This window comes from Trematomus bernacchii, unplaced genomic scaffold (assembly GCF_902827165.1).
Source record: "Trematomus bernacchii unplaced genomic scaffold, fTreBer1.1, whole genome shotgun sequence".
Lineage (NCBI taxonomy): Eukaryota > Metazoa > Chordata > Actinopteri > Perciformes > Nototheniidae > Trematomus > Trematomus bernacchii.
The window spans coordinates 6,297,441-6,321,641 of NW_022987910.1; the positions used below are offsets into that span (position 1 = coordinate 6,297,441).

At 41.1% G+C, this 24,201-nt stretch overlaps 1 protein-coding gene across 5 annotated transcripts in view; it reads right to left on the minus strand.

The window, feature by feature from the left end:
- Window positions 1–24,201, minus strand: part of schip1 (schwannomin interacting protein 1) — a 192,867-nt gene that overhangs the window by 3,765 nt on the left and 164,901 nt on the right. For 3 of the 5 annotated variants that reach the window (XM_034115357.1, XM_034115359.1, XM_034115358.1), the window contains 3 exons: window positions 6,010–6,128; window positions 4,457–4,574; window positions 3,634–3,831 (listed from right to left, as the gene is read on the minus strand). In XM_034115357.1, the coding sequence (XP_033971248.1) occupies window positions 3,634–3,831; window positions 4,457–4,574; window positions 6,010–6,128 (435 nt within the window). Of the gene's footprint in view, window positions 1–3,633; window positions 3,832–4,456; window positions 4,575–6,009; window positions 6,129–12,030; window positions 12,376–18,550; window positions 18,863–24,201 lie in introns of those variants that run through there. The other 2 variants (XM_034115361.1, XM_034115360.1) reach the window with 2 other exon arrangements.

A 24,201-nucleotide genomic window follows, 5' to 3' on the forward strand; every position in this document is an offset into this window, starting at 1 on the left:
TGAATGCTAGCTTGTTTCCTGTGCTTTGTTCCTGTTTTCCTGCCTGCCGGCAATCGCTGCCCTGCTTCCTCTTCCTGCCATGCCATCCTGACATTTATATCCACATATTTCCTCTTTCCTCTGCCAGTCATCCTCTCATCAACCCATAGCCATCTATATTACTACTGTAGAACGTTTGATTTGAATCATGTTCTGTGTTTTTTGGATTTGGTCCACTTAGAAACAATTCTTAAAAAACATAGGCATGAATGATCAAATAGGCTTTATGATTTGGAGCTGGGAACATTTGGAAAAAGTCCAGTCTCTTGGCTTCTCCTGATAATGCCCCAGATGAAATAAAAAGGAATCTTACTAATTCTAAAATGTTTAGGGACACTGTTAAGCTGGGGGATTCCAAGTAGAAAGACAGTCCTTTTTGTTAAACAAATAAACAGCACATGAACTTAGTGAATGTGTAGAGTTGAAGCCAGTAGTGATGCTGATGTTTCTCATATTAGAAACTGGAGCAAGTTTCTATTAATATCTCATTTTAAAAATTACAATCTGATTTCCCTTTCCCTTTATACTGGAACTTTGAAAATGTGTGATCCAAGACAAAGGTACAGCAACAACAAACGGTGAGAATAAACACATTACTCCTTATGAGTGAAAATGAAAGGCTTCTGTTTAATGTAGTGCTTAATATTGTATTGACTCCAAACAGTGACTTTGACTAATTGATTATGTTCTCAGTCAACTTTGGAGTGTCGTCACAACATGGAATAACATTTGACGTGTGCATCAAATTGGCAGAGTTTGCCTGTTGTTTACCAGACTCTCCTTCGATCAACACGCCCATCCAACCGATTCTACATTCTTTCATTTTCCCTCCCACTTTATATCCATTATTGACAAACAGTAGGTAAGAAAATGTGCCCGCTCTGGTTTTGCATGTTTTTGATGTCATGTCTCACCCTTCTTTCACTTTCACATTGGCTCTATGACCAACTGTACTAAAGGTGTCAGTTTCAGTTTCGAGGGACAGGACAACGCACACATGGCAGTGGACCGAGACGTGGCAAAGAGATAATTGTGATGTCAGAGGAAATTTGAGGAGGAGAGCTCAGAGACGATGTTCATGACTCAACAGGTCAGTCTACTGACTTCTGACTGATTCGTGCCATCTCAAATCAGTGAGTGAATCTTTAAAGCAGCAGAATCTTTAAAGCAGCAGAATCTTTAAAGCAGCAGAATCTTTAAAGCAGCAGAATCTTTAAAGCAGCAGAATCTCCAGCGATGACTCTTTGTCAGATTGAGGAACTGCACCTACCTCTGATTGAAGTTGAGCGAGAGGATTGCGGTTTTACAGTAGAATCTGAATAATTTCCCCTTTCTTCTCACGATTACTTTACTTTTTGTCAGTGACTCTGTGTGTACAAATTTAGGGAAAAAAAAAACTCCCAGTACACAGGCTAACAGTTGGATTCAGGCTTATTGAGCGGGCCGAATTCACTTCATTTTTCCATTGACAGTTACTTTTGAACTAAACCAACAAGAGTGATTGGTCTTTTGTAGTTTGATATATCCCCCCATGTCTCTTTGCTGTTCACTTATGAATTATCTTTTTCGTCCTTCTCTAATTGATAACTCTTGTTTTTGCACTCTGTGTCTGCTGTAACACTAAAGATGTGCCCACTGTGGGACTAATTATATTATCAGATTAACTTAAGTATTTCATCAGTTAAGTTAATAAAAAGTGGTTTGTAACAATACATTTTCATACAATTCAGTTGTCAATGTTTACCACAACTGTCTTATCCGGCCCTTTGAACATTTATCCATCACTTAAAGCTATTATTTAAACTATTTATGCATTACTTTGGGCACAGTATTCTTATTGTTCATCCAATTCTTTTAATACACTTTTATTTCAAAAGTTTATCAATATTTTTAGCAAGTTTTGTCAACTGTATAAATGACTTATAGATTATAAATTCAACTACTTATACAATACTTTAGCTATTTATTTTACCATTCAATCCTTACATTTAAGCTAACAATTGAAACAATAAAACCATTACTTATAGCTATATGTTTAATCTAATTCCTTATTATGAATCTAACTATTTGGATGACTCTTAACTGAATATTTATTGAATATATCTATTGTTTTTACGTTATTATTTTTGATTTGTCACTTCCCAAATCATTTTAATGCAATTTATGTAGCAATAAGTGTTTGTTGAAGGTGTAATCTTATTTGAATTTGTATATGCTTTTAATAATTTATCATTTCAATTTTGTTCCCACATAGTTTAGCTACTTCACAATTCCCTTAGTACCCCTTAGTTAAGGATCAGTGTTCTGGGGAAGCATTTAGCACATGCAACTTTTATAGATGAATTGATCTCTAGTGCTGAGACCATGGCAGATGGCTGAGTCTTTAATACATCTTATTATTCACTGTCAAGATGTGACAGCTATGTCTTCCGCCTGCAGAGCACTCACTGCTATATCCCTAAACACTGAAGTCAATGCTCTCCGGCGTATGAATTATAGATGGCCCCGGCCGAGCTGCCCATCTCTGCTCTGAATAAGTAACGCACTTCTGTATTTGCGTGTGAGCTCCTGAGGAGGCAGTGAGGCAGATAGAAACGGCTGAAAAAATTATGAGCCGTGTCGTCATCGCCTTCCTTCCTCTAAATGGGCCGAGAGGAAGAAAGCGAGGAGGTGGGGGAGGCTTCCTATGATATCATCAAAATATACACATGTGACCTGTTCGGCTCATACTCATATGTTACTGAAACTCAACCCACCAATCTATTCCCACTTTGACTAATCAACCAAATAATGGATATCTTTTGAAATTGAATGTCACATGATGACCATAATATGTCTTAACCATAAAAAATTAAAAAAGAGAAAAAGTTATACCGTATGTATTTGTATACATCACATCTGGTGGATCTCTGTTCCAAATAGCCATCTTAGTTTATTTAAGGTGAAAATAGGAATGTATGACTTACTCAGAGGCTAATTTCAAAGCCTTCTTTGTAAACAATAAGCCTTGTTTTTATACTACCAACTCAGAGAACAAAAAGGATTGGCTGGTGAAAGTCACACATTCATCCCCATCTAGTCACTAATTGGGATTTTTGATCAAAACAGTGGTTTGCCAAAAACTGATTAGAACCATAAGAAAGAATAAAGTTTGTTGGTTGTAAAATCTTAACAATGAGCTGAAAGATGCTATAAATCTCAGTAGAGCTGAGGGAAAGGACAGAGCGAATTCTCTGGAAGTTAGTTCATCACTAAAACAAACCCCTTTCACATACAAGTAAGTAGTCAGTTGATCCATTGTTAATATGAAAATACTGATTATAGTTGCTCAGGTAGAACCAAAAGCTTGAAAACAACAACTATGCCTATTCTATTATTATATTCATTTAAATCAGTAGATTTAATGGTCCCAGTTTTTATATTGTGTGTAGTATTTGCATGCTAACATTATCTTTATAAATATACATAAATGAATTGTGTAATATGTGGAAATACAGAAGTCATATAGAAAATAAGACTAGGTATTTTTTGGCAAAAGTTTGCCTTGTTAATCTGAAACTTCATGGTCAACAGCAGTGCAAATCTGGTACTGACCAGGTCAGCCACAGGGGATTTCTTGCGGTTCTGTTTCTCCACCTCCACCTGCATCTTGGCCATGGGTTTGGCCATAGCCAGGGCCAGCTTTGCCTCCGCTTGCAGCTTCTTCTGTCGACTCACAAAGTCCATGTCCTCCAGAGACTCAGAGTCGTCCTCTGTGGTGTCCCTGTCCGAGTAGGACGAACTCTGCTTGGACTGCAGGGAGGACAGAGGAGGAAGAGAGGGTGGAATTAAATATGGAGAAGACAATGAAAAGGGAATGAGAAAGAAAAGGAAAGACAAGAAAGGCCAGGTCAGAAGATTAATATTGATGTATTCTTTGCATTTTCTTATGTAGATTTGACAGGAACGTCAGTGATGGGATGTGAGGAGAGCGCAGATGAACATGTAGGGTGGTAATAATTCTCCTCTTCTCCCCCTCTTTCTGTTAAATGTGTCTCAAGCTGGTGGGAGGTTAATGTGTGCAGTCATCCATGGCCATGGTGAGCGTATTCCAGTTCACCTCTCATTTGCTGCTTGTGAATTGGTTAACGGGCCAGAAAACATGATCAAAGACATTCATAGAGCAACTAAACCACAATCTATCCATGTGATTCATAATGAATACCTCCCCTGTTTCATTATTCTTCAGTCTAAATGTCACTTTCTTACGATCAGATCTCTACCCTTTCACCCTTTGACACAGTCAGCCCTGTAAATCAAAATTCCCAATTCATAGTCATTTCAAGATTTAAGTATTTCATTGAAATCTTGAATTTTGGATAAATGCTATCAAAACTCTGTGTAGGCTTCAAAGTGCACAAATGGACACGGTGCATACCATGGGGGACAGAGGAGTGTCCAGACTGGTCTCTGTCTTGCTGTCGTCTGCATCGCTGTCCTTGTCGCTGCCGCTGTCGTTGACAAAACAGATCTGTAGGTTCATCCCACTCTGAAGCCTGCAGGGAGAGATGTTCATATTAGCATAAATGCAGATAAGAGTCACGTCAGGTCACGGTGGGCTCATTCTGCAGTCATCGACTCGGACAGCAACGTTCACAGCTCAGCAGCCAATACAAATGACCTATGATGAGTTCAACAAAGTGCTTTGCCTCAATAAACGATTTAGAGTATGCAAAGTGAGCTGTGTACTCTATGAAGTAGTGATAAAGAGAGAAGAAAATGAAGAAAATTGGAAAAAAGATCCTAACAGACACAAGCTACCTTCACCACCAGAGCAAAGTGTTGGCGGAGGATAGAATTAAAGAGGGCTTTTGTTTTTAATCATCTCCCCTCTTTCTTCAATAAAGATCGATCCAGGAAGCCTCCGGTAGGTCTGATCCAATCTGCCTGGGACCGGTGGGGGTGTTTTTGTGCCACGAAGCAGCAGAATATCACTAAGTGTAGATCCAGCCCTCTGTGGATCAATAATCTGCTTATTCAATGCAGTAATTACAAACAGAGGTGATTGATTACACAGCATCCAATCAGTCCTCATTAAAATAGGGCCTGAGAGGTTTTGTTTGGGGTAGCAGCATTAAAAACCTCCAAAACAACCTACAAAATGATTGCATATATCAGCAGTAGTATTGGCCAATATGCTATCCGATAAGTAGAAATAATCTACAAACAGAAATACCACAGATTCGATTAAGATCATTTTTGGGCTTTTTGCCTTTATTAATATCTGAAGATAGACAGGAAAGTAGGAGAGAAAGGGGACTCAGTCTTGGAACATGAGAACTTTATCTTTTAACAATAATTCACTCAGTACATATCTTGGTGTGTACATATTTTTACAACCACACTCAAAAACCCAGAATCAGATGGGCTCTGATACAGTGTGTCAGTAACGTTGGTAACCCAGACCAAGCATTGCACAAATGACTGTCATCCTACTTTTTCCAAGTACTCATCAATGTGGCTTTAACCACCACTATCAGTCATAACAGCACTATTAAGGAATCCACGTGATTCAAATCACAGGAATACCAAGAGCACTGGAGTGTTTACAGTTATCTAGTTCCAGTAACTTACAGTGTAGGAGGTGGTAGTAGCGTCTTTGTGTGTGTGTGTGTGTGTGTTTTGAGAAGTGAGAGCTTCATGGTCTGTCTGTACGTGGCTCACTCACACTTCACAATTCCTCTCTGCTTCCTGTCATTCTCTTCCTCCATGTCTGTTCTTCCTTTACTGGTACACAGTAAATCATTCTAAGACCTATACCCTACCATGTTTTTGTTTCTCTTGTATGCTGCTGAAATTCATGTATCTTTGGCACTAAAAAACTGCTCTTAACTTTGTCAGGACATTCTTCTTCACAGAGATGTGACCACAAAAAATACCTGAAAACCACCGGCCACAGTTTATGTTTGAGAAATAAGTCAGAGGTCTTACCGTGAGGACAGGCTGGGTTTGCCGCTCTTGCTGCAGCTGGTGTAGATGCCCGGCCCATCGTCGAAGAAGCTGCCCAGAGCCAACTTCTGCCTGATCGACTCCCTCTCATTCTTTTGGGCCTGCAACAGAACATTAACAAGATAAGGTTACTCTTTATGGTCTTCTTGATAACCTTTCACAATAAGGTCAGGGTGGTAGGGATTACAGTAGTTATCTTTCTCAAAGATTCTTAAGCTTATGCTTGTTGTCATGGCACGTCAAACCAAGGTACTTATATTACATTACATTTCATTTGTTAGACGCTTTTATCCAAAGCGACTTACATACATTCATACTCAATACTGTGGGCAATCCCCACAGGAGTAATTTGGGGTGAAGTGTCTTGCCCAGGGACACAACGACATGCTGACTGCAGTGGGACTTGAACTTGCTACCCCCTGATTCGAAGTCCAGCACTCTATCCACTTAGCCACAGCCGCCCACTATATATAGTTTACTGGCATGTTATTGACTAGCTGTAGAAGTTACCCTGAGCACATTCTGACAGTACAAATCTCACGTGACAGTATATCAATAACAGCAGCCTGCTTTTAATTTACAGTAAGAGCTTCAGTGTCACCCTGGAGTCAGCTGGAATACTGAAAAAAGGAAATGAAATATCTGAGTAGGGATCACCTCAAGTTGGTGTTACTAAAAGTCACAAGCAGGTGGTGCTGTTGTTTCAAAGAACAACCAGTGAGGGCTCTAATAGCCACACGCACACACCCACGCCTGCAGACACATGCCTGCACGCACACAAACACACACACAAAGGAGGTCTCCTAGTTTACATTATGGTAAACTCCAGAGGAAGAGCCGTTTCACAAATGCTTAAATCTGCAAGTATCCCAAAGTTACACAATTCCACGCTCGCTCTCGCTTGGCCTCCTCCCAATCCTGAATTCCTAACTTATCGCAGCTTCAGCTTTGGAAGCACTTCACACACGCTCACACACACCAGTGCCCATAGGATGTCTTGTCTGTGCTGATAGCAGATAAACACATCCAACTGAGGTGCAAACAAATAACAAGCGACTCAGACTGTTTCTAATCAAATAGGAATGGGAGCTCAATTCTCTGAGGCACTTTCCACACATGCTTCTGCTGAACACAAGCATGCGAAATTAACACGACTTGGTAAGGACTTTTTTTTGTAAAAGATCAGACACACAGTCAGTCCAACCACTGCAGTGCTTTTGTCACTAGAACTCACGAGGCCTGAAGGACAGAAAAAACGGGAAGTTTGAGAAGAGAGAATTTGACATGATTGCAGAGTTGGTTGTGCAGGGTTTAATAATACTGTGCATTGACAACATTGCACTATATCCATTGAAAAATAAACTTAGGGTAATGTGAATATATTCAGGGTCTTTGTTTCCAAAGCTGGGATCTACTGGTTTAAATATGTTCAGGGGTGTACAGTATGAGGGGTTAAACCATGTTACACAAAACCCTTGGCCATGGATCTCAATTCACTATGTCTCCCCCTACTCTATAGTTTTGCTTTGTATCTCTACTTTCACTATAAAAGAGTGGCATCGCAGTGAGAGGTGGGAGAGCAATCCTTTCTCTATAAAATGTATTCCTTTTCAATTATGCTCCCACATTCATCATGCTTCCTTTCTCCACTACCTCTCTTGCTCATTTTCTTCACCCACCTGATTAAACCTCCCCAGTCTTTCTCTCTCTTCCTCATTATCCCAAACTCCACTCTTCTCCTTCCATCTCCACTTCTTTCCATCCGCCTAAGGCCTTTCCTATTTTTCTATCTCTCTGCTGTTCGTTTTGTTCTTCCCTTGCTTATTACCACTGCAGCTCTCTCCCACTCGTTTTCTCAACTCCTTTCCCTCTCTCTCTGTCTGTCTCTCCTGAGTGCAGGCGTTGGTGAGAGTGCCTTCACCAAGGACAAATTAACATAATCCCACTCCACACAACAGCCCGCAAGACACACTTGGCACTGCCAGCGCACACACACTGGCACTGGACTGGACCTGGCACTGGTCCTTTGTGTGTGTGTGTGTTTGCTTGCTTGAAAGATAGCCTATTGAGTCAAGATGAACACACTTGAGGATTTCTATTAATTGCTTCAAAAGCTCAACAGCAGCCTGAATGGTACAGTGCAGCAGACACACATTTATGTACACGTACAGAACTCAACGACACAGCTAAAACACTGTCAGTCACGTTACTCCACAGATCAGCTCCTCCGAGAAACAGCAGGTTCACCGAGAATTGTTTACAGTTTACTCCCCCCATAAGGTGAGTGCTGAGAAAAAAACTAAAATATGCAAAAGCTGAGGTAGAAGACATTCAGGAAGACTCAGGGGGTGTTTTGCCTCAGAATGCTGCAAATGGCCTCATCACAAACGTTATAGCTCAACAAATGAATGCAAATGAATGCAAGACCACACACACACACCCACAAACACACAAGGCTACATTTTCAGCCAGTGACTAGAACTTGTTGATTTACTTCCAAACAGGTCATTAGGTTCAATAGCTTAAAGGGGATTTTAACTGCCATCACAAAATCCATGAACAGTAAGAGATAGTCTTGCATTTTCCATCCAATGATATGGTTGAGACTGTTTATACATAACATATAAATGGTTTGAATGATGAAAACAATGATTTAAAATAAACAATATTTTCATTCACTGACCCTGGTAAGCTCATCAGTCCTCAAGAAAAACATACATATAGCTATCTTCGGATAATATTTGAGATGTATTTATACAAACAACACAATGTAAAATAATAAATAATAATAAAAGCAAATGTAACTCTTCCCAGTATCTTGTGCAAACTGCTTGTAGGCACCTTTATGTGAAGCAGTGTCACTCAAGAGGTGAAAGAATATGCTTTCAAGACGTCTTTTCTCACTTGCACAAAGCTGCTGATGACATGCAGCCATAGAGCAATGTTCATCATTAGCGCTAAATACTAATCCTACTATTGATGCTTATTCTACCCAATTACATTATGTCACAAAATCAGGGTGACATTTATTAGATGATATTTTATTTAGTCTATACAATGTCACAGCCTTAGAGACTTAGTGACCAGAATGAAGTTTAGGCATAGTCAGGATGAAAAGTATTGTCACATGTGAAATCGACTGTAATACTTCAAACTTCTCATACAAAAGGAGGAATAAAGCACTGCTGGTCAGACGTTACCATTGGTCGGCAGTTGGATTTGTATGCAGGACACCATCTTTACATCCGACACCTGCCTGACAAACCAACATCCTGTCTTTGTATTGACATCATCTGTTATACGGTATGTTTGTATTGTGTGCTTGTGTTTGTGACTGGGTGGGCTGTGTGTGGTAAAACAGTCATCATGGAAGCCCAATAAACCATTTACAAAGGTGTGGAATAAGCCACTGAGCGGCAGATGTGCGAGATGGGTAAGGTCCTGCCTTTCCTTGCTATTTCATCAACCATAGCTTACTCTATCTTCTTGTCGTTCTAATTTACATGTGCTATTATGTAAATCTCAATGTTATACCTTTATTGGAAGTAAAATAGATGAATTATGAGAGCCTTTTTATGCAGGAGGCAATCAACTCCTGTCATGTTCACAGTTTCCACATGTGTGCTCCTCACCCAGGTGTGACTTCACACAATTACAATTTGAGTTCAGTGTGAATGAAATGCAATCTTGTATTTCATGGGCCAAAAATAATCAAACTTTGTGCTCCTTTGATTGGCTCACTCACTTAAACTGACATGCATATGATGTTATTGTAACCTTTTGAGCACTTTACAGGGTCATTTTCTCACTAGAGCTTCTTATAAAACGGTATCAAATCATGAGGTGGCAAATCCAACTTTCACATAGACATGGAAATTGCAGGATCCATTGCATTAACATTGCATGTGGGAAGTGGAATAGCGAGAGAGAGATACAGAATGAGTGACAGTCCTAACCACCTCCCTCATTTCCTGCCCTTGAGCGCTAGAGCCGTCATCGTCCAAATTAGAACACAATTGGGGTAATTTGTGTTTTTCCTAAAATTCACAAAGCAATTTCCTCTGCTGGAAAACCCTCATTGACAAAGACATTTTCTCCTCCACTCTGCACAACAACCATTCATCCACAGATCTCGAGGGTGCTTGTTTTGAGCCCTGAAATCTTTCCTGAAAAATCGTTATTAGACAAGGGAGATGGATTTAATTATATGTGCTAACAAATAGCATCTTCTGCTAAAATGCTGGCTCTTGTGGCCAGAATTATTTAGTGGTTAAGATCCGAGATCTGATCTCTGTTTGCCTACAGATTTCTGTCCTGTTCCAAAACGCCAGGTCCAACTCATCTATTAATACGTCTTTCTTCTTTTTCCCTCTCTTTTCACAATGAAGGCTTTTCACTTGCTCATACCTCATTCCATGTTGAACACAGGAACCAACTGTTCTCTGTGAACCCAAACACATGCGCACATGCACACACAAATACCAGATATTGTAAATCAGGGCTATGAGTCTGTTAAAGTGAACCAAGAGTGATATGCGCAAGTGCGTTTGAAAGAATTGGAAGAATACATTGATATGTTTTTCAGGCCTGACAGTGAGCCGCCGCTGAGCTCACAGCTCTACAAACAGATACAAGGTCACAGTGTCTCCTGTGTGTGTGTGTGTGTGTGTGTGTGTGTGTGTGTGTGTGTGTGTGTGTGTGTATAGAATGTGCTGAATAGCTTCACAGTTCACATAAATGTTCTTGCAGGCTCTGTTTGGATTAAAATTGAATCTACGCGTACATATTTATAAACGTATAGTTGAAAGTCAAAGTCTTTTCTATTTCAACGACTTGTTACACAGTTTTTAAAATACATAAATGTATGATCTTTCCTTGATTAAAACAAGACCAATTGCATAACTGTTAGCAGACAGTTGTAGGTGAACTTGGTAAGACTGGAAGCAGGGGGGAAGTGTTCAACTATTCCTTTAGAGTATGCAGACTCAAAGTCCATATCCTGTGTGTGAGACCTTCTCTCTTTCCGTGCTATCTGAGACCTGTCTGTCTAGGCAGTGCAACATTCCATCCCAGATAAGGCACCTGACCCCCGACCGCTCATATAGTTCAGCCTCAGGTCAGTGCCAAGCTGTTCCTGTCATTCAAATTGGAAGAGAAAAACTCAGCAAGTGGTGGGAGGCTGTATACGAGTGTGTGTGGTGGTGGTAAAAGAAGTGGGGGAGGGTTTTAGTGGAATAAAAAAGAAAAGGGGGAGAATGACAAAGGGAGGGAGGAGAGATGAGGAGCATGAAGTGGGTTTAGACAAGACAATGGATCTCCAAGTGACATTCGAGCTTCTCTCTGTTAGAAGACCAGACTATGGATTTGTGGGAAAAGATTCAGTAGAGGAATCTGTTTTTTCTCCCAAAGACTGCAGCAGATTTGAGGCTAAAAGCCTTGTTACTCACGCCATAATGTCATAGCTTTGCCCAAAATACCTAACCACTTTAATACCCAAACTTCAAGCATTACATCAGTCTAAGTCTTTGAGCTATGTTAAATATAGTACACACAACACACTTTTAAAGTAATATCGATGAATACGCTTTTAACAGCTAAAAGGGCTCTTGCAAAAAATACCAAAATCTGCATTTGGCTAATTAGCAGTTTAGCAGAGGTTCTGGTATTATATAGGGAATCTCTAGACTGAGCAAAGCTGGCTGTTTTCCCCAGCTTTGAGTATTTCCGAAAGCTAAGGTAAACTGCTGCTGGCTGTAACTTCATATCAAATACATGAGAGCAGTATCCATCTTCTCATCTAACTATGAAAGACATTTTGAACAACAAGTTGATTTATATGTGGTCACATACTTGGCAGACACTGTCCAAACCATCAAATTAAACATAGTTACATGTCAGACCAAAACTATTCCACATCCATTGACCACATTGGTTTTTCCAGTAGCACTCAGTATGCTTTAGTTTCAATTCATTTAATTTATAAACCACGACGTGGTCCTTTACCTCTTTGTAGCCATCATTGAGGATGAGGCTTGACGTTCGCCTGATGACATCATCCACTCCACCAAATCCATCCATATTATCCAGCGCCTCCCTCATCTTCCCTCCCTCCTTGTCTTCCTGTCTTTTCCTCTCTACTCCCCAGTCAGTCAGTTAGTCCAGACCAGCTCTTGGTGTATCCCAGTCAGTATGCATCATATTCTCAGCCAACACTCCCCTGCCATGGTCTGACAACACAACATTTGAAAGGAAACTCTACTGCTCTCCTGGTGCCTTCTCCTTGTCTCTCTCTTACATGTTGTGACACCGTTGCTCTCCCACTCCTCAGCACTTCCTGACTACTCCACTCTCTCCTCAGCCTTTCCCACAGGACTGTGAAAGCACAATGGTCAGAGGTAAGGCCCCTTTAGACCCTCCCTACCTTCCACCCTCTGGTCAGGGCGGCCTCTCACAGCCAGAGTGAGCAACCGAGAGGGAGAGGGTGAAACTCACACTGGTGTTTTTTTTCCCGTTTTAACGCCCTGACGTGAGGACAGCAGCTGTTCACAACCAGTTTGGAAAGAAACACCTCAGCCATGGGATAGCCACAAATGTGTTAGTGTGTGTGTTTGGGGCAATGCACTTGTGGCGATCCTGCCCATGTGTGTGTGTTTAGATGACTATTGGTGACACTATCTCTCTCTGTCTGTCTATATTTATTCTCCCTCTGTTACACCAAGGTCTCTTCTTAGATGTTTTTGTCTTTTAAGCTTCCTAACCCTCTTATCTGCAATGGCTTACAATTCTGTGTATGTTTGTCAAAAGAGAGATTAACTTTAAATGTAGATTAGCCTATATATTTTAGGCGAAATGTGAAAATGTGTGTGTTTATCTAACAGAGGAGGTAGTTTGGTTCTTTCCTACTAAGGTAAAAATAGGGCCCTGTTTGGACTCAAAAGCCAGCAGTCCCGGCCAGCTAAATAAACCCTGACAGAGCACAATGGACCATTAGCCTGGCTCACAAACACACTTATACACACAAAGTCACTCACTGAGATACACAGAGATTGCTTGTGCCTTGTATCAGTGACTTACATTTTCAATCTGAGCTCTCTACGGTGTGTAATGATCTCATCTTAGCGAGACGTTATCGACCCGTGACTCATATATTTGTCATAGCCGCCCAGACAGAAAAATGATGTCCACATATGGCAGCAGAAGCACACAGCAGGGGAACATGAGTTCACACAAACCATCAACTGGTTACACACACAAATGTGAAAACAATTTCAATGTTCAAATGGAAATCAACTTATAATTCATATGCACCAAAAGAGGGGATAGCATTACTGTGGGTTGCAACTACTGATGATTTTTCTTGATTGATAAGCTATCTGTATTTTATTCAGGCTTTTACTATGCAGCCAGCTTGTATTTCTTCCTTTAAAGTGCAGAATTCATTATGTATTGCAGTGGTAGTGACATTATTTAAGTAATAAAGTCAGGTATTTTATTGATTTATGCGTAGTCATATTCAGTTAAAGGCTAGCTTGCTGCATGGCTGGGATGAAAAATGCAAGTAATTGGAAACCTACCATTATTTCAATGAAACAGTAGCATAGCATTTAACCTCAACTATACATAAAGTTGTTTTTTTTAAGCATCAGTCATCCACCTAAAGACCGAGTCAGAGGATGAAGCATTCTAAATAGTCAGAGATGATCTAACGGGAAGACAGTGATGACAAATAAGAGATGAAATGGAAAGTCAAGGACAACAGGGTTAAAAAAAGAGTGGATAAGACAAAGACAAGAGGACTCCAAGGAATACTAATGCACATGACTCACATTCATTTGTTACTCTGCCAAGAGAGAGGAGACGAAAATAACAAGAGGGAGAAATTCAGAGATAAAGTCAGTGGGGAAATAATGCATTTGCATGATAACATCAAAGATCATCTAAACAGAAGCACACACACGCGCACACACAGAACACACACATACAAAACACACAAAACACACACACAGGGGTTAAATGGAAAAACAGGAAGTGGGTTTGATTCAGTGCTGATCCCTAAGGATTATGGGTAGAGTAGAGCGAATTGTCTGGCTGTTTCCTGAATCCACCCTCCCTGGACTACTGCTGGACACACACATGCAAGCACGCGCACACACGCGCACACACAGACACACTCACTCACGCACAGACACACACACATAAAACACTGAAGGGTGGGGTCTCATTACTGAGGCTGACTTCATAGTGTAGGTGAAGTCAGAGCTGAATCAAATGGGATAGGAGGATGAAAGGGAAGGGTGATCGATGGGCAATGGCAAAGGGAGTCTACATACACACATACACTCTTAGTTCAAGGGCAAAGACTGGGGATACTTTCAGGTGCATGTTTGAGACACACACACACACACACACACACACACAGGTTAATTCTTCTTGACTGCCGGGTCAGCTGAGAAACAGCGAGACAGAGAGAGACATACATGCACAGAATGGCTTATTGTTCCAAGTGAACAGAGGGTGACTGTGGGAGAGAGGGTTCCTGGCACCTCCTGTAAGCCCGCGATCCAAGGCCAATGGCACTGTATGTATGTGTGTGTATGTGTGTGTGTGTGTGTGTGTGTGTGTGTGTGTGTGTGTGTGTGTGTGTGTGTGTGTGTGTGTGTGTGTGTGTGTGTGTGTGTGTGTGTGTGTGTGTGTGTGTGTGTGTGTGTGTGTGTGTGTATGGTACGAAGACACCTAAACCTGTGATACACTCGCTCTTTATATCAGCCCCAATCCCTGTTTGTTTTCAGGTTTCTCTATCTGTAATGTCTATGGTTATACAGTATTAGAACACCAGATCAAGGAACTGTGCTAAAGACTCACAAGATCTTATTTTGGAAAGAGGAGGAAAAGGACGGGGGCTGCTGCCATAGCAACGTGGTAAGAATTTCTCCATGGCGATGCTGTGTGTTCCAAACAAATTGGGCTGCAAAAGGGAGCATGAGGCCACCCATCAGGAAGTCTGCTAACTCACACAGAGGCCGGAGTTTGAGGGCTGAAGTTTTGGCAAATTGTATAATATTAGATAAAACAGTATGCTTGCTGCCCAGCAAATCTCTGATATATGGGATACTTCACTGCACAGTCTCATATCATCTTAGAAACAGCACTTTCAAACTACAGTCTTGTGTCTTGTTTGTGTGTATGCTAAATATGACAATATGACGAAGATGAATATCATAATAAGTTCTCACATTCATGTAAATAGCATAATACATTTTTGAATACATAAGTTCATGATATATAATCTTTTGTGTTGACTCTGTTTGTCTGATTCATTACAGTATGACCAGTTTAAGGTTTTGTTTGGGGAGTTTTTGGATGTCTGTGTTATTACTTCAGAGCTGGACAAGGGACATGTTAAACACGGCTTAACAAAATGACTAGAGACCATGGATGAGTGCTTTTCAGTCCAATAATTGTTTTCATAGCTTACGAGTTAATATCCTTCTCATGCAACTAATAATGAACCTGACCTTGTTTGCAGTTTGAGGTGTCCTGTCATCAGATGTCTCTTTCATGATGGTGTATTATGGGAACAATTCTAGAGTGACTCTGGACAGAGTGAAAACTACGTATGTCTTTGTTGTGTTGCATTTCTTTTTGGGTCATAAACAGAAATGTACAAATGACACTGTGTGAAGGAGTTTACATGCTAAAACGCCTTCCTGGCAAACTAAACTCATTTGTTATTGTCCGTATTTCCATACTATGTGTTTACTGTCTCGCCTTATTGATCCATTCTGTAACTCTACCACGATCCATCAGTGGTATCTACTCATCTGCTGGTCCCCATTTATTATTCATCGGGCCACACCTCCTTTACTGTGTCACAGAGCTCTCCTTCATTCCTCTCTAGCCAAGCATTACAAACTGCTCACAGTTGTTGAGGATAAATTGAAAATACACATACACAAAAATACTTTGTGTGACAATGTTCAGCGTTCAATCAGAGCTGTGAGGCCTTGGCATGCTCACAGTCTTCCTACGGGCCAACCCGATAAATCTCCCCATCACCCTTCATCCTGCTGGTAGTGCTGCTGACAGCAATACGCCGCTGCGAGATTTATAGATTTACATGAGAATCTGAAAACAGGATGACATATTGAGACCTCACACTGTAGAAAACACACTGCATGCGTTTAGCTAACTTAAGCTCTTATAAATGAACTGCGGCATCAGGATGTAGAGGACAGCGATCATAAAATGTTTTTGGCCTCATGGTTTATTTGCTAAACCGACATGGCTTCAATTTATAGATGGTTTTGGTTGACAATGGATCAAATGGATGCTTTATTGGTTCTCCCAGGGTCAGCCTGTGACTTAATTAACTAATGGCTTCTGACACTAAGTGAGAGCTCATCTTAAACATGATGGGGTAGGGAAAGACATTCAATATCTCATGTTTCTTTTTCTTGCCCTGTTTTGACTGTTCTCTTTCCTTGCCTTCAGCTAAAGACAGAAAGACCAGGACCACATCCTAATTAAAGCAGAGGAAAACAATGATACTAAAAAACAGAGATCGCCTCAAGACATGGACTGTTCCACAAGACCAACAGAAATACAGGGAAACACCCTGCATGCCGCACTCTTTTTCCACTTCGTCTGTTTACTCCCTTCCCATATTAACCCTTAATTAAATCCCTTGTTCTATCTCCTCTATGATTCATCTGTTCTTTCCCCCCATCTCGCTATGCCTCTTTCCATCCCTCCATGTGTGTGTGTGTGTGTGTGTTTTATGTGTACGAGGGGCGCTGGCTGCCTGCTGGTTGCCAGGTTACCAGTCTAATTGAGGGGCCTCTAGAGAGTCGCTGCTATCAGAGCCTGAACCCTCTGTTCTGCTTACCACTCTCATTCATTCTTATTCGTTACATCTTCCTGTTTCTGATACATCTCTTGCATTGAAGCCACCTCAGCTTAGTTCACTTTCTTTACATCTGTCGACAAATAAACTTCTTCTTATATTTAACTGATATCAATAATGTTTTCCATCATTGCTATGTATGATCTAATTTCCCTCAGAAGTACAGTATGTATATGGCGTTCTTCTTCTTTCGTTCTTTTACCTCAGCCTGTGTTGCCAATACTTCTTTTGATGATGTTTCATCTCTGCCTTTCATCTGCTGTCTCCACTAGCCCCGTGGCGTCACTTTTCTTTGCTTATCTGCTGCTCTGCTATTCTATCCTGCAATCTTTCTGTCACTCCATCTAGCTTTCATCTTCTACGAAACAAGGCAGCAAATCCTTATCCCATTACACAACTGGTCCCTTACCCACACAAGCACACATCTACCCTCCTGACATGTAGAAGTACATTTTTTTTGGGAATGATTTGAGTCTTTTTGAGGTTTTATTACAGCAGAAACAAGAAACCTGAGGGCAATTCATTTCAAACCTAATCTCCAGTATTGGGAGCATCAGACAGAGCTGACAAGAAATCTCCTTTTATAAATGTTTATAAAGCCAGTGAGGTAAGGACTTGCACTCTAACTGCAAAACTACACACAAAATAGCATGTTCCAATGCATTCACAACAATGCTTCTCCATTTAAACCAAGGGGAAATGTTGGAGAATGAACTTGGACTCAAGTTTTTACCCACCAGGCCCATTCATCTCTGAAGGACCCTCATGTCTCCTTCATCAGTTTCACTGCAGCTTTCCGTGCATCACTCCCTGATTCTTCTACACTTGTTTCCCCCATCAAAAGAAACTCCATCTTTCCCCTTGGAGGCCTTCCCCATATTCAGCTCATATCGTCTGCCTTTCATCTACCTCTCTGCTTGTTCCCACTCTGTATCTCTACTGCATTGCAGACTTTCTTTCCCAAGCAGCGCTGGTTACAGAAAAAAACAGATCTACAGCTGGGATGCAGTGCTTTCCTTTAATCACGACTCCTTCATTCCTTCCAACTCCTTTTTAGATTAAGTGGAACATTGCTGTCACATGCCCCACCAGAGACACACAAACTCATACACAACATGCGTGCACACATTGGCACAACCCTTTAAGCAACCATTCACATTTAAATTCTCCATTTCAATATGCACCATACTCTCAACAATATGCATCTCCTACATACAACTCACAGCACAGAATACATTTGCACCCAAAGAGTCTATTCACAACACTGTGAACTTGCAGTTACATGCACACCTCATGCCTTCTTGACATGGATTGATTATGCTGGATGAGGAGTAGGAGGGGAGGAAAGACATTATTCTCTTGAGTCAACTGCTCTCTTAGCAACCAGCCAGCCATCAGATTCACAACACAATCACCTAACCACAAAAGACAAACAAATACGTCTACACATGTGCAACAATGTCCTAGTTTAAATGTGACGATAAACTCAACTGAGGAGATAAAACATGATATTCCTACAATCACAGGAGCTGACAACAGCAAAATCAGCCTGTCAAGACGGCAAAGACATTGGCAATTCAAATGAATGTATGTGATGTGTCATGAAGCTCTGAGAACTACCTTGTAAGAACAGTTTTCCTGGTGGACCATCCTTCACAGCATCCTAGAGCGAAGCTGGCTGAGCTTGGGGAACGGGAAGAGTAGCGGGACAGGGATAGGATTCCCAGCCCTGCAGTATTCCAGCGGAGAGGAGAGGAGGGGTTCTCACCCACTCTTCGATCCAAACTAAAAAAAGGTCAATTCTCTTGTCTGCCTTTTCTTCAATTCAGTTCTTACCCTCTGCTTCCTATGTCTGTTTTCTGTTGTTTTTCTGGTATGTCTGTTTGCTAAAACTGAACGACAGGGTCTGATCGCTGCTTCCCCAAATCTGGAAGAGGGAGGGGAGCAAGAGAGAAACTGGAGGAGGGGTGTGAGAACGGGAGAGAGAGAAAAAGAGGGAGGGAGGGGAGCAGTAAAGAGCAGAGTACACTCCCCGGTTGCCTTTCTCTGTCTGGTGCGGACAGAAATGGGGGAGGAGCTGTTGGACTGAGTGTATGCAGAATCGGCCATTGGCGAGAGGGGACGGTGGAAAAGGGAGGGAGGGTGAGGTTGGCGTGGGACAGGGTCGGAATGTCATTCTGCTGGATTGTAATGCCGGAGAGGAATAGGGAGAGAAGGAAAAGGACAGAAGAAGAACTTTCTTAACCTTTAGCTAAATATATCTCTGTGCTGCATGAATAGTCAAGAGAGATAGGATGCTGCGATACAAAACCATTTAGTAAATGTCAAGTTTGCATTAAATGTCATTGGCCACTTATTAAAAAATGTAAACCAACATTTAGCCAGTTTTAATAGTTTGATTCAGGCCAAGATGATGTGTGAGTTTAATCTTTGCCTCACTGTGTTTAGGTATGTGTAGTACGTGGGCTTTGCATACATGTACATCTTCCCTTCATTTTCTATCTGTCTGTAGGGCTAGAATCCTAGTGGCAGATGGCCCGTCTTTAATCCTCACGCAGGCCAACCTACTCAAATAATCTCTGCCTTCCCATCTCCCCATCTATTCCTCTATCCTGACCTCTTTGCATTACTGTTTTAAATACTGAGTTATCCTTTCCTTTTGATCTCACTGAGATTTAAACATGTGTTCTCCCTTTTGAGATTTTACAATTGGGACATAATCCCAGAACAATTAAAAAAATGTATCATTTCGTCTGGTCTAGCCAATTTGATTTATTTAGCAAAAAACTGCTTTTTTCAGTTTATTTTTTACACTGTACATTATTCAACACCCTTTATCTTTAGATAATATATTTTCGAACGATGAGGAACTCCGCCCCAAAAAAAACTTCCAGAGGGGCCTAAAAATAAGATATCTCAGAAATAGCAATACATAATGCTGCATAGCTCTATGTCTATAAATGGTCAGATAACAGACAAAAACATATTCAATTTCCCAGATATCCATGTTTTATTCTGCACCAACAGCCTAGACACAGTTGTATCCAACTTACATTGAAATAAAACACAAAAAATCACCCAACCATTACGTTTAAGAAGTTGGACTGAAAATGATATAGGATATTTTTGCAAAATAGTTTCTAATCGATTAGATGTTTTATCACTAATCAAAGTACAATTTTTAATAAATGCCTTTTGTTCGACTGATGGTAATTATCCAATCCTTTTAGCACAAATCCATCTGATTGTTATTTTCTTGAACTATCAAAATGAAAGCAGTGGAACAGTGTTGCACAAGAATGTGGGGATTGTGGCATCCTGATGTGATTACATTTTACATCTGTTTCAACTTTATGTTTTTGGCAAGGTAGCCAGCTACAATCACCTCCTCTTATCTCAACCCCCCCTTCATGCCAGATCTCTCTATCCAATATTGATCTCTGCTGGGTGACCGTGCTTTTCCCGATAACACCACTCTTGGGTTTAATGACCTGGAAGTGGATCGATGAGCTCCCAGCTCTGATCTCTCTGCTGCACATCACTGGCTCTGATGGTGCCCATCTGGGGCAGATTGGAACAGGGCCCATCCCGTCACACTAACCTTGGAGATAATTATCTGTGCATGACATTGGCCAGCGATAAACGTGTTTCTTCTTACAGTGGAAGCTTCCAACTGGGCCACGTTAAAGCACTGTTAGGCTTATGAGAGTCGACCGGCATATAGTAAGCACGGAAAAACAGGAAGTGGCCGATAGATTTGAAAATGGCTGGTGAAGAGAGTCAACATTTGATCTTGGATCTTTTGTACTATTTAATGTCTATGTTGTGTTTCTGTGGGATATGTCAAGTTATGCATTTGCCAGTACATTAGAACTGTATTAAAATAATGGTCGTTGTATATTTGGTGTCTAGTCTCTGCGATTGAATAAGTCTCAAGGCAATTTGAATATGACTTGCAGTAAAGTATTGTTGGATCAGCCCATTCACGTGTAAATCAACATCCCAGTTAATTCATTAGTGACCTTATTAAAGTGTTTATTACATTTTGTTCAAAGTAATAACTAGGTGTTTCTATGTTTTAGAAGAAGTGCTTGTTGAATGATCTTACAGCGTTTGAACCCCCCAAAAATGTCTTGTCACATCCAAAGCAATTCTTGAGAGAAGCTTGATGCTTCCACAATTTGAATACAAATGCATAGATGTGTTGATATCCAAAGTCTGTGAAGGATGCTTCAATACAAGAAGACACAGGATCCCCTTTTCTCTCCTCTATCACCATGGCAGCAGTCACGATGTTGACCCCCCCGCTGACCTTCACACGGTTGTCAAGTTTACAATCTTATCCTGATTACAAGAAGAAGAATATATCTGACACTAACAAGACTTTATAGTGTGAAGCTCCTGATTCTCACATAATATGACTATTAGCATTCCTAAAAAGCTTAACTAACTGTGATAATGTAGGCAGCCTGAATCAGAACAGAGACAATTCAGATTGAAGATTATTTAGTGCAGACTGGCAGACTGCAGTTTAGCCTCCCACACACTGCCCACATTATGAAATGTCCGCCTTGGTAGCTGTATGTTGACAGTATATGTAATGTATTCCTTAACAGAGCAGGATACATTGCCATTATGTGTTTCAGTCTCCCGGAGCAGCTTGTATCTTCATCGTTTCCCTCCTCTCATCCCGTACATCAAAACACCACCGATGTGTGGCTCTGTGTGTTTAACTCTGCTGCGTGGGCATATTTATAGATGCAAACAGAGAAAATGAATATCTAATCATAAGTCACTGATAACAGATTGGATACCATGGTGATTCTCTCTACTGTACTTAGTGGGATACAGAAAAAGTTTGGAGATGATACTGTGGGTGGTAAATAAAACACAGTTCATGGCAAAGTCATGCTGTGACGTCTCCTCCCTTTCTCTGAAAAACAGCTTCTTTTTATTCTGCTTGCGGTTACCCCTCCTTTATTTTCTCTGTGGCCTTTTGGTGTAACTACATTTGCTTTCTTTTCTCCATCGTCCTCCTCCATCTCTCAGTTTTTCTGCCTCCCTCTCCTTCTCAGCAGGACGGAGGGAGCACAGATGCTTTTAGCAAGCTGACATTTCGTGCCAGAGTGAAAACACTGCATAGCAAAGCAGGTTCGCTCAGTGTGAGGGCCAGATTCTGGCGGTAATGAGCTCGCTCTGACAGGGAGGAACTGATGTGGAAGGCCAGGGAGTGCATGTGTGTGTGTGTGTGTGTGTGTGTGTGTGTGTGTGTGTGTGTGTGTGTGTGTGTGTGTGTGTGTGTGTGTGTGTGTGTGTGTGTGTGTGTGTGTGTGTGTGTGTGTGCTCTCAGTCTTACGATCAGCCACCAGAGGTTTTTCTAATGAGGACTGCAGTTGGTTGAGGAAAGACTGAGCATGCTGTGACCATCGCATTAATATTTGCTTCACATTTTTAAATGCGTTAGAACACATTTGTACACCAACTGAAAAAATGACCACCAGTCTTTGATGAAACAGCAGTAATGACCTGACTAGATTTGCCTTAAGATAAAAAATTGCGCAAAGCTTAAAGAAAATCAAAGGAATCTGTAGAAAAAAACAACCTTAGTCTAGAGCTGAAAAATGTGTCATCATTATAACCTTATACTGTATCTTTGAAATGTTGGTTGGAATTAACACATTAAGATGTTTTCTATACTAGGATATTTTTAAGACCAAAATGATTGATTTATCAAAAAGAAGACCGAAAATAAATTAAGATAAACTATAATTGGCTGCCCTTGGTGGGGTATGTTGAATATTTCTGTATTTTGGACTGTTGGTTGGGAAAAACAAGCAATTTGAAGATGTTGTCTCAGGCTTGAGGATTTTCCGAATATTCTGACATTTCATTTATTAGCAAATGAAAATCATCATTAGCTGTAGTCTCACTACAGACTGATGGAATGATTATTCTAGTCTTATGAGTATGTGAGGAGATAAAATAGCTCTGTTCTCTACAGCAACAGATGAAGCTCTCCACATGACCTGGCACAAAGCCTCGTTCTCTCTCACACACGTCACACACACACACGTCACACACACACACACACACACACACACACACACTCCCCCCCACACACACACACATGGATAACACAGTCAGAAACATGAAGACAGAAATACTCTTGGTCTGTTGGGGTCTGTGTGGGTGTGCAGACGTGATTTAAACATGCCTGTTATTTTTAGCCGGATATAAACAAACCAAGATCACAACCCACTTTTCTCTCGACCTCTCCTCTCCTCTCTCACACACACTTCACACACACGCTCTCTATAATTAGGAGCAAAGACCAGTGTTTCATGTTTCAGCTCCACCCAAATGAGCATACATGTCCACGCAAGTAGCCACTCATCACAGACCTCTGTGTGTGTGTCTGACTCAACCTCCGGAAATAGTAGAGGTGATGGATAGGAGTTTAAAACCCTTCCATGCTTGAAGATCATAAACCCCTTTTCACTCTTTCTCAATTTCCCGCTCTCACTCTCTTTTTGTATCCTTCTTTTTTTTAATGCCTTCAGCCCCGTTCCTACTTTTAAAGCCGGCCTGTGTGCCAGTGTGTGTGTATTTGGCTCTGCTCCAAAGTGACTTTGCAGTTTGAGGACTGACATGAAGCTATAACATTGGAGGCCGTCTCCTCACTGCTACATAAATCCTAATTTCCTCCACAGCACGCTCTGCCACTCACAGCCTGAACCCCTCTTTGGTAGTTTTCATAGGGTGGATAGGGGGAGCTGGGCGGAGGGGGAAAATAGTCTCCTGCTGTATTTTGGCTGTGTAAGAACATGAGGCCATAATGCTTCCTGACGGAGTGAGGAAGAGGACAATTAGCAGGGAACAAAAGTGGGAATGGGAGTAGGGACAGGGGGTGTCTGGAACAAAGGAGGAAGAAGAAGAGAAGAAAGAGAAGAAGGTGGAGATTTGCGGCTGTGGAAAATAAGTGAGACTGGGTATGAGCCTAAGCTGACTTCCATGCCAGAGAGGATATACTACATTCTGAAGGAGGTTTGACTCTCAGACCTTGGTGAATCATTTGAATGAATCAGAGGAAGTGGATGTTTGTCTAAGCTTTCGTGTATCAATCAAGATGACCAATGAGACAACAAGTGCAGGAATGTGTAGCTGTAAGTCTAAACACTTTCCTATTCAAAACACTGTTATTTTATAATCATAGCAGCAACTCTGATCTCTGATATACCCACAATGCAACTGGTGACATGACTCTGAATCAT